The following is an 18,311-nucleotide window of genomic DNA, read 5'->3' on the forward strand; positions in this document are numbered from 1 at the left end:
TCTAAGCAAGAACAATCCGCCAATGGATGTTGTTGACTGAGCATGCAAAAAGTTATTCATTCATTCACTCCAGCGTGCCTCCGAGAGCCGCCTCAAGGAACTCAAGAGTCGCCACCACCATTTCAGTTGATCCGTCCCCAGTGGCAATGTTCAAGTGGCCTTTGCCCTTTGCGAAATACTCCCGCTTAGGGCTTTGCACCCTCGACAGAGCCTCCCTTTGTTCCGATATGGGTGATATGTCATCTAGTTCAGGAATTATCATCATTAGCGGTGCTTTAATCATGTCCATGTACTCCATTGGACGGAACATGGCCAGCTTTTGGTAGGTTTGGAGCGTGAGGCGGTCACGAAAGTCAGGATGACCTAATTCGGATGCGGCCTTCATCAGATTGTACGCCTCGATGCCACCAGGGCCTCCAGCGCCCCCCATGCCGATTGGATTGTCTCCCTGGGGCGTGAATGGGGTTATTGAGAGGGGCTCATTTTTCCTCAGCTGCGACACACGATCTTTCATGAGCAGCGCATAGGCCTTGTCTGCTTTATGTGGCTGCACATAACTGAACAAAGGGCAAACCATGACGACTGCTTTGGGACGGCGGTCAACAGCAGCAGAGCAGGCGCTCACTACTCCACCGAATGACATGCCCCAGAGCACTATGCGACGCGCATCGACGCTTTTCAGCTCTGAGACAAAGGTGTAAATGTCTGTATGATCGGTCAGCTCTGGACTTGTTCTCCTAGGAGCGTTTGCGCCGCAGCACCGACCAGATAGATCTTCAGCCATTTGAAGAGGGTCGAGGAGATTACGTGGCGATCCACCACTGGCTCCAACGCTGCGAGCATCGTATAGAAAGACGTTGTAGCCTCGCTTGTGGAACGCTTCAGCAACCTCTGGAAGGGTCATCTCTTTGACGCAATTGAACTGTTGGAAACGGTGAGTTTACTCTGCTAAAGCGGAGTGCAACAATTGCCCACATACGCCGTGTGACATGATGATAGCCGGTGCGGGACCATCATCGACTGTGTACAGCCAACCTGCAATTGATGTGCCATCAATTGTCTTGCACTCGACTTGACGATGTGGTGAGAAATGCGGCATGACGGCGACAGGCTTCAGGATGGCAGACAAACGGTTGAGATGTCGCGACAATGTTGCTATGAACGGGGTCCATACTTAGGTAATTTGCGGCTCTGAGATAGCCTCGTGGATGACAAGGAAGTCGTTCACATAAGCGTAATATATAAGCGTGCGCCGGGTAATCAGAATGCTTACAGGATCGTGCCAAACATGATCCGTGGGGGCCAGCGTTACGGTAAGACTAATGGAGTCAGCACCAAACTCCGCTAGTGTCGCTAATCGGCCATCCTTCGTATTATGGAACCCGCAGAGTATGCGCCTATCCAGCAAGTCGCCGTCATATAGCACTCGTAAGCCAAACATCTGGATAGCTCTTATCTTCCTCCAGCAGCATATCAGGCCGCCCCTACAATATCTAAATAACGACTGGGCCGAACTACCTTTGCACCTCATTATCCTCAGATAAAACTGCGGCCTCACTCATTCTTTCTCTCCTGGCCCAAGACTTGCCCTTTCCTTCTCTATCATCTTCATAAAGTGGCCATCTTTCTAGACTCTGAGACCACAGCATCGCAAGCACGACCACAGCTTGTTTGTACATACCGTCCATCTGTTTCCCTTAATCGATCCTTTTGCAGACACAATGGACAGCGCCCAGTTTAAACAGGAGCCCATGGCTGTCGTGGGCTTTGCCTGCCGACTTCCTGGTGGCAACCACTCCCCCTCAAAGCTGTGGGACTTCCTAGAGAGAGGTGGTGTCGCCTCCAATGAGGTCCCAGAGACTCGCTTCAACATCAAGGGTCATTATGATGGCTCTCACAAGCCGGGAACCATGCGGCCCAAGGGTGGCATGTTCATTGGCGACGTTGATCTCGCCGACTTTGATGCCTCGTTCTTCGAGATCGGTGGTACCGAGGCCATTGCCATGGATCCCAACCAGCGCCAGATGCTCGAGGTTGTCTTCGAGGGCCTCGAGAACGCCGGTATTCCCCTAGAGAAGGTCGACGGCGCGCCTGTTGCGTGCTTTGTCGGCTCGTATGCGTCAGGTAAGCTCAACTATCAATGACCACCAGTTGTTCATAGAGACCTAACCCGGCGCCTCCAGACTACGGCGACATGCAGAACAGAGACGCCGAGGACCGACCAGCAAACTGCGCCATTGGTGTCGGACGTAGCATCATGGCCAATCGTCTCAGTTATTTCCTCAACGCCAAGGGCCCGAGTATCACCATTGACACGGCGTGTTCCGGCAGTTTGGTTGCCCTCGACCTGGCATGCCGCTCCATCCAGTCAGGCGAGGCTTCCACGGCCATCATCGCCACGAGCAACTTCTACCTCAATCCTGATCACGTCATGGATATTGGCAACGTCGGTCAGGCACACTCCCCCACTGCATTGTGCCACACCTTCGACATGGATGCCGATGGATATGTCAAGGCCGAAGCAGTGAGCTGTGTCATCATCAAAAAGCTCTCGGACGCCATTCGAGACCGTGATCCGATCCGCGCAATTGTTCGAGGCACGGCTTCAAACAGGTATGTACTCTCCTCTATTCACTAGACCCCGCTTCCCCCCCTCTTAGAAAAAATGATTAGACATGCCTAACACAAGAGTCTCGCAGTAACGGACGGACAGGCGGTATTGCCAGCCCCAGTTCTGAGGCGCAAGCTGCGGCCATTCGGCGAGCGTATGCTAACGCTGGCATCTCAAACTTCAACGATACTGCCTACCTTGAATGCCACGGCACTGGCACGCAGGCAGGCGACCCGACTGAGGTCAATGGCGCTGGGTCAGTTTTTGGAGCCTCACGCTCGGCAGAGCGACCTCTACTCATTGGTTCCATTAAGAGCAACGTTGGTCACTCAGAGCCAGCTGCTGGTAACTCTGGCCTGATCAAGGCTATCATGGCCATTGAAAAGGGAGTCATCCCCGGCACGCCTCTCTTCATCAAGCCGAGTCCAAAAATTGACTTTGTTGGTAACAAAGTCAAGGCCTTCCGCACAGCGGTGGCGTGGCCAGACAAGGACTTCCCTTTTCGCCGGGCCAGCATCAACTCATTCGGCTATGGCGGCTCCAACGCGCATGCAATCATTGAACAGCCTGAGGAATCTGCACGAGATCACCATGTGTCGTCTTACAGAAATCCGGATGACTATGACGATGCAGAGGAGAGCGAGCGCCCCTATACTCTGTTCGTATCGGCAAACGATGCTCAGTCTTTGAAAAGCAATATTGAAGCCCTCTGCAACCATCTCGTCAACCCCCGAGTCAAGGTTAGCCTTGCTGACTTGGCCTATACGCTCACGGAACGCCGTACACGACTCTGGCACCGTGCCTTTATCACCACTCACAGCACTGAAATCCAAGAAAACGATTTTACGGTCGGCAAGCGAGGTTCGAATCCGCCAAAGGTCTCCTTCGTCTTCACGGGACAAGGTGCGCAATGGCCCCAGATGGGTAAGGACTTGCTCAACTACTTTCCATGGACTCGCTCGATCCTTGAGGAGCTCGATGGAGTACTCCAGGCCCAGCCCAACCCCCCATCATGGTCTCTTGTGGAAGAGTTGACCGAGTCCCGGTCAGCGGAGCACCTGCGGCAGCCAGAATTTTCGCAGCCGCTCGTCACCGCACTGCAGCTTTGCATTGTCGCTGTGCTGGAGTCCTGGGGTGTCGCACCTAGCAGCGTCATTGGCCACTCGTCCGGCGAGATTGCGGCCGCATATACTGCTGGCCTTCTAGACCGCGCAGGCGCGATCAAGGCAGCCTTCTACCGTGGCCGTGCAGCGGTCAATCGCAAGTCTGAGATTGAAACTGATGTCGGCATGCTTGCTGTTGGTCTTGGACCCGACGGCGCCCAACCATTCATCGAGAAATACTTGGGCAGCGCTTGGATAGCTTGCTTTAACAGCCCCACCAGTGTGACCATCTCAGGACGCAAGCCGGCGCTTGAGTCTCTGGCTGAAGACATCAAGGCTGAGGGCCATTTTGCACGGCTGCTGCAAGTCGATCTGGCTTACCACTCAGAATTGATGCATCTTATTGGTGTCGAATACAAAGACCTGTTGGATGCTGACAGCGCGTTCCACGCCTCGACGTCCTCGTCCCCTATTAGCATGTTCTCTTCAGTCACCGGCCAGAAGAAGGAAGATATCGCAGATGGCGAGTATTGGAAGACGAACATGGTCTCTCCTGTCCGCTTCAGCGAGGCCTTGACGGAGCTTATCAAAGAAGATTCGCCAGACATGATCATCGAGATTGGGCCTTCCGGTGCTCTGGCAGGTCCTGTCTCCCAAGTGCTCAAGCCTTTGCCGAGCGGTGCTAACGTGGCGTACGCTGCCGCTTGGGCTCGAGGCGCCAAAGCAGGCGAGGCCCTCTTTAACGTATCCGGTCGTCTTTTCATGGCTGGCGCTTCAATTGACATGTCTGTTGTGAACCAGTACGACAAGAGCACATGCCGCACCATCACTGACTTGCCCAATTACTCCTGGAACCATACCATCAAGTACTGGCATGAGAACGCCGCCAGTCGAGACTGGCGTTTTAAGCAGTTCATCACTCACGACCTTCTTGGATCCAAGATTCCCGGTACCTCGTGGGAGTCATCAACAACTTGGCGCAAGCATCTCTACCTTGACAATGTGCCGTGGCTTCGTGACCACAAGATGGGGCCTGACGTTTTGATTCCCGGTGCTGGTCTCGCGACGATTGCACTCGAAGCCATGTACCAGAAGCATTGTGCCCTACACCCAGACCAACAGCTAGAGGCCAATGACCTGTGTTACCGATTCCGAAACGTCAAGTTTGAGCGCGCTGTGGTTGTCGAGGAGAACAAGCCGACTACTATAATGTTGACGCTGTCGAAAGTGCCGGGCAGCAAAGACTGGCACGAGTGGCGCATCCAAACCTACGCTGATGGTGTGACGTCTGACCATTGTGGCGGCCTCATTCGCGTCCAGGAGCCCCTCGGCGATGACGAAGCCCTCACAGGTGCAGATCTGGTGCCTTTGAAGCACCCTCAGTCGGCCAAGCTTTGGTACAAAGCACAGCGCGAAGTGGGAATGGGCTTCGGTCCTTCGTTCCAGAAAGTCAAGTCATTCGAGACAGTCAGCGGCAGCCGCAAGTGTCGAGCACTCGTGGATCTAAACCCGCCCGAGTCGAAGTGGAAGCCCGAATCCTACTATCCGCTGCATCCTGCCACTCTGGACTGCTTGTTGCAGACAGCCACCCCAGCAAATGCTGCCGGAGAGCGAAGCTTGATCAAGGACACTATGATTCCCCATCTCGTCGATGATATGATCGTGAACAGGATGCCCAAGGGCATGACTGAGGGTTTGGCCGTTGCCGAGTCGATATACACGGGTCGTGGCCGCCAGGATGTTGCCAAGAGCTGGATCGCCAACATCGACATTCACGACCCCGCGACTGGAGCACCCATCCTCAAGGTCAAGGGCTTGAACTATATCAAGCTCGACACCGACGAAAAGCCTGACCCTCACGTCTTCCAACGTGTGACTTGGAAGCCGGACATCACGCTTCTTACACAGGACCAGCTTTCCGTTCTTTCGGCCAATTCAGCTGGCCCGCTTGACACGGTTCTTGACCTGATTGCCCACAAGAATCCCACCCTCAAGGTCCTTGAGTTGAATGTAGATGAGTCCGACAGCTCGACGCTCTGGTTTGCCGGCGAGGACCAGGCGGTGCGTGCGGCTTACACGCAGTACGATTTTGCCAGTGCTGATGCCAAGACGCTGGTAACTGTCACGAGCGCCAACGAGTCGAAGAGAGACACTGCCTTCCATCTCATGAACGCATCAAAGGACGGTCTAGACTTTAGCACCGAAACCAAGTATGACCTGGCAATTGTCAAGGCACCAAAGGGCAAGGACGAAGTCTTGGCCCAAGTACTTCGTAACCTGCAAACTCTCCTCGCTCCGCATGCAACGGTCACCCTAGTCCGTCAAAAAAGCGAGCTACACACGAAGCTTGCAGGCGTTGTGAATAAAGTGAAACCCACACAGACAGGTGACATTGATGCTGCCAGCTCATCATCTGACGAGAGCGTCGATACGCCGCTGTCGTCTATTCCTTCTACGCCACCGGAGCTGGATGAATCAAAGAATGGCGCTATAAAGCAGGAGACATTGTCGTCCCTCCTCAAGGAGAACAACGTCTTCGGCTCCGTGAAGGAAATTGCAACTGCACCAGGCAATGACTCAGTGTTCTTGCTGAGCAAGAAGTCCATGACTGACGTTGCTGTGAGCCCTCAGCAGCTCACCGTCGTCAAATTCCACGCAGACAGCCCCAAGCTTTCGTCCGGCTTACAGAGCGCGCTTGAGGCTTCAGGCTGGACGGTCCGCACTTGCCTGGTTGAGGACTTTGCATCCCATAAAGATTACCAAGCCAGCGCAGCAGTCCTTGTCGTTGACGAGCTGCTGAAGCCTGTGCTCAGGGACATGCCTGAGACACAGTGGGATGCTTTCAAGGAGCTTGTAAGCGGTACCAAGCCGGTGGTGTGGGTTACCAAGGGGGCTCAGACTGCCAGGGTCACAGATCCTGACAACGCGCTCGTTCAAGGCCTCTTCCGTGTGGTACGCAACGAGATCCCGGACGCCAGGCTGGTCACTCTCGATATTCAGTCGGCGCTCAGCGCGGCTACCAATGTTGCAATCGATCAGGTGCTGCGGAAGGTCCAGGCCAGCCACGACAGCGAGACAGAATATGCCGAGCGCGACGGAGTGGTGACCATCCAGCGTCTCATTCCCGACATCGAGCTCAATGACTTCAAGACTGCGGAGCACAAGGGCCTCGAGCCTGTGGTGAAGGGCTTGCACACCACTGAGGCACAGGTTCGCCTCCAGGCTGAGAAGGTTGGTACGCTCGAGAGCTTGACCTGGTGCGAGACCGCTGTGGGTGAGGTGTCAATGGAGCCTGGCATGGTTGAGATTGAAGTCAAGGCGGTCGGCGTCAACTTCAAGGTACGTTTGAAACTCGCCTATGTATGCGGAGAGTATGGTCTGCTAATGCCTTTGTTTTTGAACAGGATGTTGCAACAACCATGGGTATTGTGCCAGAGAATGAGTACACGATCGGTTGTGAGTGCGCTGGTGTCATCAAGCGCATCGCACCTGGAGTCGACAAATTCAAGGTTGGAGATCGCGTCGCCTGTATGCGGAGTGGGACATATGTGAACCGCGTTCAGTGTCCCGCTGATCGTGTGCATGTCATTCCGGACAACATGAGTTTTGAGGATGCATCGACTATTCCGCTGGTATACTTGACCGCCATTTACGCGTTGTACCACCTTGGAAACCTACGAGAGGGCCAGGTATGATGATATGCTGGCTTCCCTTTTCCGCGCCATCTTGCTGACCCTTTCTGTGTAGTCCGTTCTTATCCACTCCGCAGCTGGTGGTGTTGGTATCGCCGCTATTCAGCTTGCTCAGTACAAGAAAGCAGACGTAAGTTTATGGCTGAGAGCATGGAATGGCTGCAGATTCTGACAGTGGTTGATCGTATAGGTCTTTGTTACTGTGGGCACCGCTGACAAGCGGGAATATCTGGCCAAGAACTTTGGCATTCCCGAAAACCGCATGTTCAACTCGCGCAACACCAAGTTTGCAGCGGACATCCGACGCGAGACAGGCGGTCGAGGCATCGATGTCATTCTCAACTCCCTCATCGGTGAGCTGCTGGACGAGTCGTGGCGTCTCACGGCCGACGGCGGCATCATGGTAGAGATTGGCAAGCGAGATATTGTTGACCGCAACACTCTTGCCATGGAGCCGTTCGACCGCAACTGCTCATTCCGAGCTGTCGATCTTTCGTACACCAAGGAGATCACCAATGAGCTGATCGGAAGGTTCGTTCCCCGTCTTACTGCCAATGTGTTATCTTGGGGATTCTAACAAGAGCGGAATAGGTTGCTCGAGGAGATTTTCGACCTGGTCAAGGGAGGTCACGTAGGGCCGATCCATCCCATCAGCCAGTACAGCTTCGATCAAGTGATTCCCGCTCTCTCGTACATCCGCCGTGGTCAACACATCGGCAAGATTGTTATCTCCAGCGGTGAAGAGGACCCGCAGCTTCCGATCCGTCCAGCCGTTCGCAAGCTTCAGCTGAATGCTGACGTTTCGTATCTCATTGTCGGTGGGCTGAAAGGCCTCTGCGGCAGTGTTGCTGTCCACATGGCCCGTCATGGAGCGCGTCACATCGTTGTAATGAGCCGCAGCGGTATCGATGACGAGGCATCAGCACGGTGCATTGCACACTGCGCGGCATGGGGTTGCGAGGTGACATGTGTCAAGGGCGATGTTGGCGACGCCAGCTTCGTTGACGATGTTTTCAAGTCTGCGCCCAAGAGGATTGCTGGTGTGATCCAAGGTGCCATGGTTCTCAGAGTGAGTGTGCTCCATCCGTTTCTTGAGAATATTTGACTGACACCCAGACAGGACAAGCCGTTTGAGACGATGACGCACGACGACTATGTGACTGGTCTCCACGCCAAGGTAGCCGGTACGTGGAACATACACCACGCAGCACAGCAGCAACAGACGCCGCTTGACTTTTTCACTCTGCTGTCCAGTATCTCTGGTGTTGTCGGCAACAAGGGTCAAGCCAACTACGCTGCCGCGAACGCGTTCTTGGATGCGTTTGCCTACTACCGGCAGGCAAAGGGACTGTACGCCAACACGGTCGACCTGGGAGCCATTCAGGACGTTGGCTACATGGCGGAGCAAGGTGGAACCCTTGAGGCACGCTTTGACAAGCGTCAGTGGACTCCCATTGATGAAGCTATGCTGCGCCGGATCATGAGCTACTCCATTTTGCAGCAGGAGCATCGACCAATCCACAGCGACAGTAGCGCTCAGCTTGTCACAGGTCTGGCATACCCGCTGGTGGCTGACGGATCCGACTTGGCGAGCGAGCCCCGCTTTTCTTACTTGTTCAGCAGTCATGCTGGCGGCAGTGGTGCTGGGGACGAAGCAGGCGAGGGCAACAGCGAGATGGAACAGGCGATCAAGGCGTTCCATGTTCTTCACGGGACGGGCGCCGAGGTCGCGGCACTAAACACGGCTGCACTGGGCCTGCTGCAGCCGCAGATCACCAAGCTGCTGCGCCTCGAGACGGAGATGGAGCCAGGCAAGCCGCTGTCAGCGTACGGGCTGGATTCGTTGTCGGCCGTTGAACTGCGAGGCTGGGTGCGGCAGAAGCTGGGTGCCGAGCTGAGCACTCTCGATATCACCAACGCGAGCTCGCTAATTGCCTTGAGCGAGAAGCTGGTGTCGAAGCTTCCGGCGCCCGGCGAGGGAAAGAAATAGGTAGTTAATTGTTTGTAACATGTTCTATGGAGTTAGGTGATTGCATTTTGTTAGAATGAATATAACCCATGGATGCGAAAGATTTAAATTTCTGAGATGTTGAACCAGTAATACCAAGTAGCATCATTCTCTAAGCATCCATTGATTCCTTTCTGAGACATGGTTAATCGCCTATGAATTCGAGATTTGAATTCACATTGTATGATCTGGCCAAGAATTCTAGGTGGTTTCATAGTACTTTTTGAGAATTTTCCCCCAATAGCTCTCGGACGGGTACCCTTGAAGGCCTATCGGGAGCTAGCATGATACGCTCTATATCTTGTCGAATGTTACGCCAGATGGCTTCAACGTTGCATGAGATATAGCAGATAGGAATAATAATCAGCATGTTCGATAGGAAAGAGAGTGGGTAACCTACCTGATACCACTATTGCAGCTACTAGAGGCCACTGGACAATAGAATCTTATTAGGTAACGAAACGCAAACATACTCTAGAGATATACAAATAAAAGATTCCATAATTTGACCTTTACCTATTATAGTCTTGATCACTTTGTCATAACTATGGCAATATATCGAGGCACAAAAAGATAGGTGTGTATATTACGGATTCCTGGTGACTTATACATTATGTAGACACAACATAGTCTATACTATTGCGAATAAGACTACTCAAGTCCAGTACGACCAGGGTCAGCACCGTTCCTGAGAGCCACAGGGTTACTTGAGTACATGATACCAGCCATGCATGCCACCTATATTTCCTGGGGCTTCTCCCAGCGTGAGCGTCAGCGCGCTGGATGGGCATGTCACCGTGCTTCTGAATTGTGCTGTCCAAGTCAAGACAAAGTATTGCAAAGCCTCGTCTGACACGGAAACAAAAGGCATCATCCAAGGCTCAAAGAAACATTAACGGCGGCCAAGCATAAGCCAATCCCAAACTACGCCTAGCCACGAGCGGTTTCCATCCGGATTGGATCCCTGCAATCTGAATATAAGTTAGTAGGGATATCAAACTGGCAAGTATTTGAGTGGGTTCCAGTGAGTCGACAACAGAATGCATCAATTGCAGCTAGTAGATACCAACTATCAACTAAACTTACAAACGGGGCTGAATCTTCTCATCCGCAACATGCGAGATCTTGAACCCGCCCACACACAGCTTCTGGAAGACCTGGTCCGGGTCGTACTTCGCCGCCGCAAGCTTCATCCTGCGCACATTCTCCATGCCGTAGCTGCGCAGCGGATCCTGCGACCCGTCCGCGTAGTTCAGGTAGACCCAGTCGAGGTTCCCGTTTTCGATCGTCGCCGCGTATGCCTTCAGCTCCGCGACCCACGCCCGGATGCGTGGGTAGGCAAAGGCCTGCTGTGCGGGTGTTTTGAGTAACACGATGGCGACGAAGAGCAGGCCGTCGACGCGCTGGTTCTGCACGCCCATGACGTTGCCGCCGTTGCGCGCGGATGTCTGGCCGTAGGCTTTGGGAAGCGGCTGGAGGAGACACTGGGTCGTGAAGTCGCCGTCCGGGATTAGTGCTTTGAGGTCATTCACGAGACGCTCGTGCAGCTCGGTCGCTTTGGCAACAATGCGCGCGTCGTTGGCGAATGTCGCCGTGTAGAAGGTGGACTGGTGGTCTCCTGGTGAGACGTCGTACTCGGACACTCCACCCAGCACCGTCGTTTGTTTACATGTGTCCATGATCGCGGGCAGCTCCTTGAATCCGTGGTATGCTGGGGCGTCTGCAATGCCGGCGAGTTGCGCTATGGCGACGACCACAACTATATCCTTGAAGTCGGGCTGTTTTCCACGTGAGTATTTTTAGCTGCTGGTTAAGGGCGACTTGGGACATACTAGGAGAGGAGACACAAAGGTAAGTAAAGAGAAAAGCCCAGACAGTCGTATTCATTCGCCCAGAGGCAGCATCAAACTCACCCGTATATGTGTGGAACCAGAGCATGTGGCTATCGGGGTCCGACTCGACGCTGGCCGTGAACCGCACCAGCGCCTCCGTAGCCTGCGGCGTGACCTGCTTGGGGTAGATTTTCAGTCCGCCAAAGATGCCGTCGCTCTTGAGCGCGTGCATCTTGTAGTTAGTCACGATACCGAAGTTGTTCGAGCCGCCCTTGAGCGCGAAAAACAGGTCGCTGTATTCATCCGCCGTGGCCGTGACGATGCGTCCATCCGCAAGCACCACCTCGAACGAAATCACGTCGTCGCAGGTGAACCCGCGTCGCCCCGTCGAGAAGGAGATCCCTCCGCCCAGGATCAAGCCCCCCACGCCAACGGTGCCGTTCCGACCGCCGGCGACGATACGGCCGTGCTTGTCCAGCTCGCTGTACACGTCGCGCCAGCGGCCCCCGGGGCCCAGGTCGACCGTCTCCGAGGCGGCATCGAAGCGCGTCCAGTTCAGGAGGCTGAGGTCGATGGTGACGCCGCCGTCGATGTTGTTTGCGCCGGCATGTGGTGTGTGGCCGCCGCTGCGGACGGCGAATTGCACTTTCTTGTTGGCGAGCGTCTTGACAACGGTCGAGACCTCGCTGGCTGAGCGCGGCCGCACGATGCAGGCGGGCTGGAGACGCGCCTGCTGCGACCAGTAGCTCTGCACCCGCGCCGTGTACTCTGCATCGTTGGGCCAGAGTACTTCACACTCGATTTGGGCCTCGGCCAAGGCTTGCGCCAGGACAGATCCCTTCGTGAACGAGGGGGTCGTCATTGTAGATTTCGGTGTCAAGACAGGGAGGCTCTAAAAGTTAGCGCGTTGCCCCCTCCGAGGAGGGATACATAGAACTGGTAGAATAAATAGTGGAGCATTAGTGGATCATGCCATATGTGTGTCCCATTGCTGTCGGGAATCTATGCAAACAAGTTTTGTCTAGACGTCGAGGGTGGTCGGAGATGACTGGCTTACATGCAGGATGACTTCCAGAGGGGGGCGAGCGTTAGGGTCCAGACCCCACCATGCGGGCTTACTTATTATAAGGCCAGCCCGGTAATCAAGATCCGCGGCTAGTAACCCTAACAGGATCTTATCACTGTCGAAGCTTTTCTGTGTCAGCTTACGTTTGATCTTAATTTCACGCATGCTTATCTTTCTAAGTAATCCTTGTAATTACGAAGGAACGACTCCAAGAATGGGTGCCTACGAATAGGGTTCTAATTTGGTCACGGCCAACCGTCATCTCATATAGGTAAATACATAGGCAGAAATATAATCGCCGGTGGAGAATGATGATGAGAGTAAGATAGGCGTGGGGCGCTGACACGACGGAGAACGAACGCCTTGGGATCACGGACACCGTCGCCTCTGCTAGGCACGATGGCGCTTCTAAGGCACAGTACTTAGGTCGTGAGCATTTCCTATGCTCTATCGATGTACTTTTAGAGAGAGGTCTTTCTAGATACATAATCTCAATCCAACGTTTAAGAGTAAAGAATCGTTTCAATACTCATCCTTTCTAGCCATCCGAGAACCAGCACCACACAAGATGGAGCCCATCACAGTCTACTACTCCGGTCAGTACCATATCCCACATCTTGGATGACATCAGCAGACAAACTGACAACTTCACAGGCGAGGCCTTCAATCCATGGAAGGTATGTCGTAGAAAGAACAGAAGACCTACTACCCCCCGCTGACACTTTCACCAGGTCGTCCAGATTCTCGAAGAGCTCAGCCTGCCCTACACGCTAAAGAACATTCAGTTCGACAAGGTCAAGGATATCGAGCTCACCAGCGTCAACCCCAACGGCCGCGTGCCGGCCATTATCGACCCCAACACCAACCTGACGCTGTGGGAGTCGGGTGCCATCGCTGAATACGTAGGTCTGCGAACAGTTCCCCCATTTATACCCCACGAGCCCTGACACTGTCCCCCGCAGCTTGTTGAACAATACGATACGAAGCACCTCATTTCCTACGACACCTTGATCGAAAAGAACCAGACCCGCCAGTTCTCTCACTTCCAGGCGTCTGGCCACGGGCCACCGAACGGCCAAGCCGTGTGGTAAGGTTCCTCTGACGAGTTCCCTGCACACGAGCTCGGTATTCACTGACAAAATCTCCACCAGGTTCATGATGTACCACCCGGAGAAGGTGGCGTCGGTCATCGAGCGGTTTCAGAACGAGACCGAACGCGTGGCCCGTGTTTTAGATGGTATCCTGGCCAAGAACGGGACCGGATGGCTGGTCGGTGATAAATGCACTTATGCCGATCTGTCGTTTTACCTCTGGGGTCTGGCGAAAGACCTAGCTTGGCCGCAGAAATGGGATAACGCCGAGCTGCCGCATTACACAGCCTGGATGAAGAGCATGGCAGAGCGCCCAGCGACGAAGAAGACCATGGCGTTGCGTCAGGAGAAGTCCTGAATGGCGGATTAGAGATGTGGCCGAACCTGTAATACGCAGTAGTGTTTTCGCAGGTTAAATAGTAGCAACGCAGATCGTTTCTTGGCTATATTTTTCCGTAGGATCCTCCTAGTATGATTGGCGGACATTATCCTGTGCATTAACGGTCGATACGCTCGTGCTCCTGTGTGGTGTGTCGTCTTAGGGGTGGTCGTATTGTGGTGGTCGTATATCATCGCCGAGGAATCCCCGTCGGATCCTGTCAGAATCGGGCACGAGGACGCAGCTTGGTCACCGAGGCTTAGTAAAGTTTGGCAAAGCAAGGGATCATCCTTCTGTCATTCGTCGATTCGTTTCATCCAAGATTTAGTACTTGTCAGATTACTAGTACTATTCTTAGCGGGGAGCATCGGAGAGAAACCGAAGGACTTTAGCCGGTAGTCTCTGGCAGAGAGATAAGAGATGGCCCCGTCTTACCATGTGCTGGTCATCGTCGAAGCCTCAATCTCGCTTACGGAGTAAAGTTATCTGCGAGTGAGTTGTGTCCCGAAACCTAAACAGATTGCCTTCACGGTGTCGCTCATCGAGTTGTATAAAGTAGGATCTATTCCGATCATGGCCATTGGTCGCGATGATAGTGGAGGATGATCAGTCCCTGTCGTTGGCTAGTCGTATATGCGTGGCGGTTGCTCGGACTCCCACTAGTGCGAGTTAGCCCTAGTGAGCCCTAGTTAGCGCTACCTAGTAGTTCGTAGGAGTTACCCTTGAAGCGAGACTTAAATTTACATGACGCATCAAAGGCGCCCAGGATTCCACTCCAGATCGACCAGGCACATGCGGTGGCACTCTCACGTTGTGCTTGTGCTTCAATTGAAGTTCACCAGAACCTTAACCTGCACCGATCAGGTCAGTTGATTCAAGCCAGACGGCAGATCAACATGAGTGTCTATCTTTCACCCCGAGGAAGATGGTGTTCTCGAACGATCTGCGAGTGGGATTGGGAGGGAGAAAGCCGAGGAGGGTCTGGTAATAATATCAAGCTTTTATAGCTGCGGCTAATGGATCCGTTCATTTTTCGCCCCTTCTACTCCAAACCCACTAGCCACCACCAGTCATCTCGCATGCCTGCTAACTAAAATCTGATAATGCCCTCTCGCTCTCCGGGCCTGGAGATCGTGCCTAAATCCCGTCAGCCCCACTTCAGGACGATTCGTAAGTCTTAGCTACCCTGGATGTTGGTTCGGCAGGTGATTTCATTCGCGTTCTAGAGCACATTCCACTGCGATACCCGCACGGGGTTACATCGCTTTCCAACTTTTACCCTCACTCTCGCGAATCATCGCCAGTTGGAAATGATCCACCTTTATCCTCAGACGTTAGCGGTTCCATTGCTCTGCATGGTCGGATCCTGCATTTGCCAAACTCGGTTTGATGGAGCAGAGAACAGTCCAGACGTGCTGACAGGCGCGGTGATACGAGACTGAGGTCGGCCTCTACCGCGGCACCGCCACCATGGCCCCCACGACCACTATAGGGCCCCCCGCTGGTGGTACCTTTGTATTTGTACATGTACGCACTCACCAGGATCTCTAAGAGCCGCTTATCTGGCCCTCTATCGACTCGAGCAGTCACTGTTGCAATTGAGATATTGGCCCGAAATGGAAGACATCAACACCATGGACATCCTCGACCCGGTCGACCGCCGCCGCGCGCAAAACCGTCTAGCACAACGCCGTTTTCGAAGTAAGTCACACCAATGGCCACCCCAGGGCACCGTTCCCCAGCTAACAAGACTCTTTCCCACGAAGAACGCTGTCAGCAAAGGCTCCGACAAAGCGTGGCTATCCAGACCGAAGCTGCTTCGACATCTGAACCCTGTTCATCGTGTACGGCCGGAGACACAGCACCACATTTCCTCACCTTACAATCGGACATCCTCCCGGACGCCACCAAAGAACCCGAGCATTCACTGTTCTCCGACCACATTGACACCTTCCTCATCCCGGACCACATCTTCCCACCCACGCCCGAACATACCCATCTCTCCGACACAGTCACATCGTCGTCGTCGGGCGACGGGGATAACAGAGGCCCATTGATAGGTGTAGAGGCACATCCAGACACGGTGAACCACATCGAGGGCAACACCGGGCCTACGGGAGTTCCACGCGCCGCCTCCGCGCCCACCGCCAGCTGGAAAAGCCCGCTGCACGTCGCCGCGCAGGAAGGTTATGGGGGCATTGTCCAATTGTTGCTCGAGCATAACGCCGACTGTAACGAGAAGGATAGCGACGGCCTGACCCCGCTGGCACACGCGATCCGGGGCGATCATGAGGCGGCCGTCCGCCTACTGCTCTCCCACGGCGCTCGGCTCGACTACACAGACGGCCCGGGCTGCTCGGTGTTCCACTGTGCGGTCATCCATCGTCGGGAGGCCCTCCTGCGTCTGTTTGCCACCCATTGTGCCGCCAATCTGGCCTTGCTGGACGCCTTGGATGTGGAGGGCATGACGCCGCTGCACCGGGCGGTCGTCACAAATTTCGAAGCCGGCGTGCGCATATTACTGCATCACGGTGCCAGTGTGCATCATCGAGCCCAAAACGGCCAATAGCCCCTGTTCTGTAATGATCCACGACATAATGAGCAAGCCCTAGATAGAACGCGCATGGAGCGCGCCGGCTACATTGTCTCTCTCCCAACTCCCTATAGATAGAACGAGCAACCCCGTTGTGTTTAGATTAGCGGCTTTTTTAGCGTAAGGACTCATAATTGAAGTTCTCTTTTTGTGTGATCGTGCTGTAGTCGGATTCATTCTCCATCAGCGTGAAGATGTGGCGGCGGCTTGCCAGTAGCTCAGCCGCGGGAGGGGATCCTGATCCGCTGACTTCACGAGGCTTAGTGATTTTTAAGTTTAGCCAAAGGTGCTTATCTTAGCTAAGCTCATAGAACGAGTAGTATCGTTATACGGAGAGTAGTATGAAGCCTCATATCCTCGTATATTCAATTCTAACGATCAAAAGTGCGAGCAAACGTGCTTTTGAGAGACGCACCATGTCCATCCGGACGGTCCGATCATGCAACCTCTCATTCCACCGACATTCCCCCCTCCGTCGTGTCATCGCCCCACCCTGTGAGGCAAGAGGGTCGCTGACCTCCGATGATAATCCGATGCCTGATTATATTTCTCAGTAAGACGAGTGTGATGACCAGGCAGTACACGCAAGCTGGTGAACGCACGCGTGGATATGATGGATGCCCTGCGATATCGCTGATCCGGGTCAAGCCGAAGGATCTTCTCGCCCAGACGGTCGTTCCTGGGATGGGCTGAGGGTTGAAACAGGCAATCTTTCCTTCCTTCCGCCCCAGCGGCTCGACCGCTCCAGGACGGCGACGCTTCTACTTAAAGGAGCTCGACCCTTTCCGGTGTACCGCATCGACATCTTCGATGCACTGAAGAGGTAGGAGGTCGAGAGGCTGCGACACAGCCATGAGAACCCTTCGATGTTGAGAGCGTCAAGACTGACACATCCTGGAGTCGACGCCCGCGAGATCATTGTACGAGCGCACAGTACTGTCTGCCCTTGCCTCATCGTGATTGTGGCCGGTACCAGGCTCGGGAAAGACACGGCGAATAGTAAAGTTGGTTACTTTTCTTCCTTCATCAGGGTATGAGTCCCGATGTTCCTTGGTGCAGTTCCCTTAGTCTTGACGTAGTATCATGAACATTAATGATAGGTATTCACTGTGGCGGCTATTGACCCCCTAAATCAGACACGCCTCGAATTAGATATCCTCGTGACATGTTGCCGTTCATGCCATATCTCCCAGGCGTCCAATTCAATTCCCTGTCGTGGCTACATAGATCTTGGGTATATAGTCGATGATGGAGTTTAATATGGGTATATCTCTACGAGGCTTTGTCCTTCTCTATAGTTTTTAAGAATCCTACTGTTGTTTATTAATTTTGTGTGTGTTTGGAATGAAGATATAGATAGACAATGAGTTGTGTCTCCCGTAGACTGCTGTCGATATGATACTTATATCTATTCTTCTAGTGCTAGCTCTGTCTTAAAACAACACAATATAGTAGTATATGAGGAGCTCTAGCTTGAATATCTAGATGTCTACGGGATCTTTTAAAACGACCCCAAAGATCTGTTAGCTTCCGATTCGTGATTCCAGTCTTGCAGATTAGGCCCAAAGATAGTTGTAAATACGCTTGTGCTTGTTGCTGGTTATTACGATCTTTCTACTCTAGGGCACTTGTTGACTGACTGAAGGTAGGAGCTGCAGTAATGAACTATAAGGAAATCTATTACTTATCTATCCTAGTAGTAAGTAGTGTGCAACATTTAACTATATGTAGCTGAGGTAAATACATAAGCGAGAGGATATGCGCAGGCCGCTGGAAAAATTAGATTCGTTAAAAGGACAGATTGTTACACAACTATATTGTATCATTATCATTGCGTGCATCTGGGGCATAGTTAGCTGGGATCCTCGGCAGACAGAATTCCGTAATTGTACACGATAATGGTTAGACTTCAGAGATACTTGCTTAGTCCACATGA

General features: G+C 53.4%; 4 protein-coding genes across 4 annotated transcripts; 2 read left to right on the forward strand and 2 right to left on the reverse strand.

The window, feature by feature from the left end:
• Positions 1-64: 64 nt before the first annotated feature.
• Positions 65-1,099, reverse strand: fma-AT (acetyltransferase fmaC; the record flags this gene model as incomplete). Its single annotated transcript, XM_032085393.1, has 3 exons — positions 65-705; positions 766-922; positions 980-1,099. 3 exons carry the CDS (start codon positions 1,097-1,099, stop codon positions 65-67), a joined length of 918 nt encoding a protein of 305 aa, XP_031936572.1.
• Positions 1,040-9,396, forward strand: BDV37DRAFT_290375 (type I polyketide synthase; the record flags this gene model as incomplete). Its single annotated transcript, XM_032088704.1, has 8 exons — positions 1,040-2,124; positions 2,184-2,613; positions 2,700-7,053; positions 7,119-7,403; positions 7,462-7,536; positions 7,597-7,937; positions 7,998-8,475; positions 8,527-9,396. Exons 1-8 carry the CDS (start codon positions 1,722-1,724, stop codon positions 9,394-9,396), a joined length of 7,236 nt encoding a protein of 2,411 aa, XP_031936573.1. The 5' UTR covers positions 1,040-1,721.
• A 1,100-nt stretch (positions 9,397-10,496) lies between these two features.
• Positions 10,497-12,268, reverse strand: BDV37DRAFT_290377 (FAD-binding oxidoreductase; the record flags this gene model as incomplete). Its single annotated transcript, XM_032088705.1, has 2 exons — positions 11,328-12,268; positions 10,497-11,173 (listed from the first exon to the last, which is right to left on the reverse strand). The coding sequence occupies exons 1-2, from the start codon at positions 12,106-12,108 to the stop codon at positions 10,497-10,499; spliced, it is 1,458 nt and encodes a 485-aa protein (XP_031936574.1). The 5' UTR covers positions 12,109-12,268.
• A 612-nt stretch (positions 12,269-12,880) lies between these two features.
• Positions 12,881-13,761, forward strand: BDV37DRAFT_287742 (glutathione S-transferase family protein; the record flags this gene model as incomplete). Its single annotated transcript, XM_032088157.1, has 5 exons — positions 12,881-12,908; positions 12,967-12,989; positions 13,044-13,214; positions 13,275-13,399; positions 13,464-13,761. The coding sequence occupies 5 exons, from the start codon at positions 12,881-12,883 to the stop codon at positions 13,759-13,761; spliced, it is 645 nt and encodes a 214-aa protein (XP_031936575.1).
• Positions 13,762-18,311: the final 4,550 nt, after the last annotated feature.

Source organism: Aspergillus pseudonomiae (assembly GCF_009193645.1).
Source record: "Aspergillus pseudonomiae strain CBS 119388 unplaced genomic scaffold BDV37scaffold_100, whole genome shotgun sequence".
Classification (NCBI taxonomy): domain Eukaryota; kingdom Fungi; phylum Ascomycota; class Eurotiomycetes; order Eurotiales; family Aspergillaceae; genus Aspergillus; species Aspergillus pseudonomiae.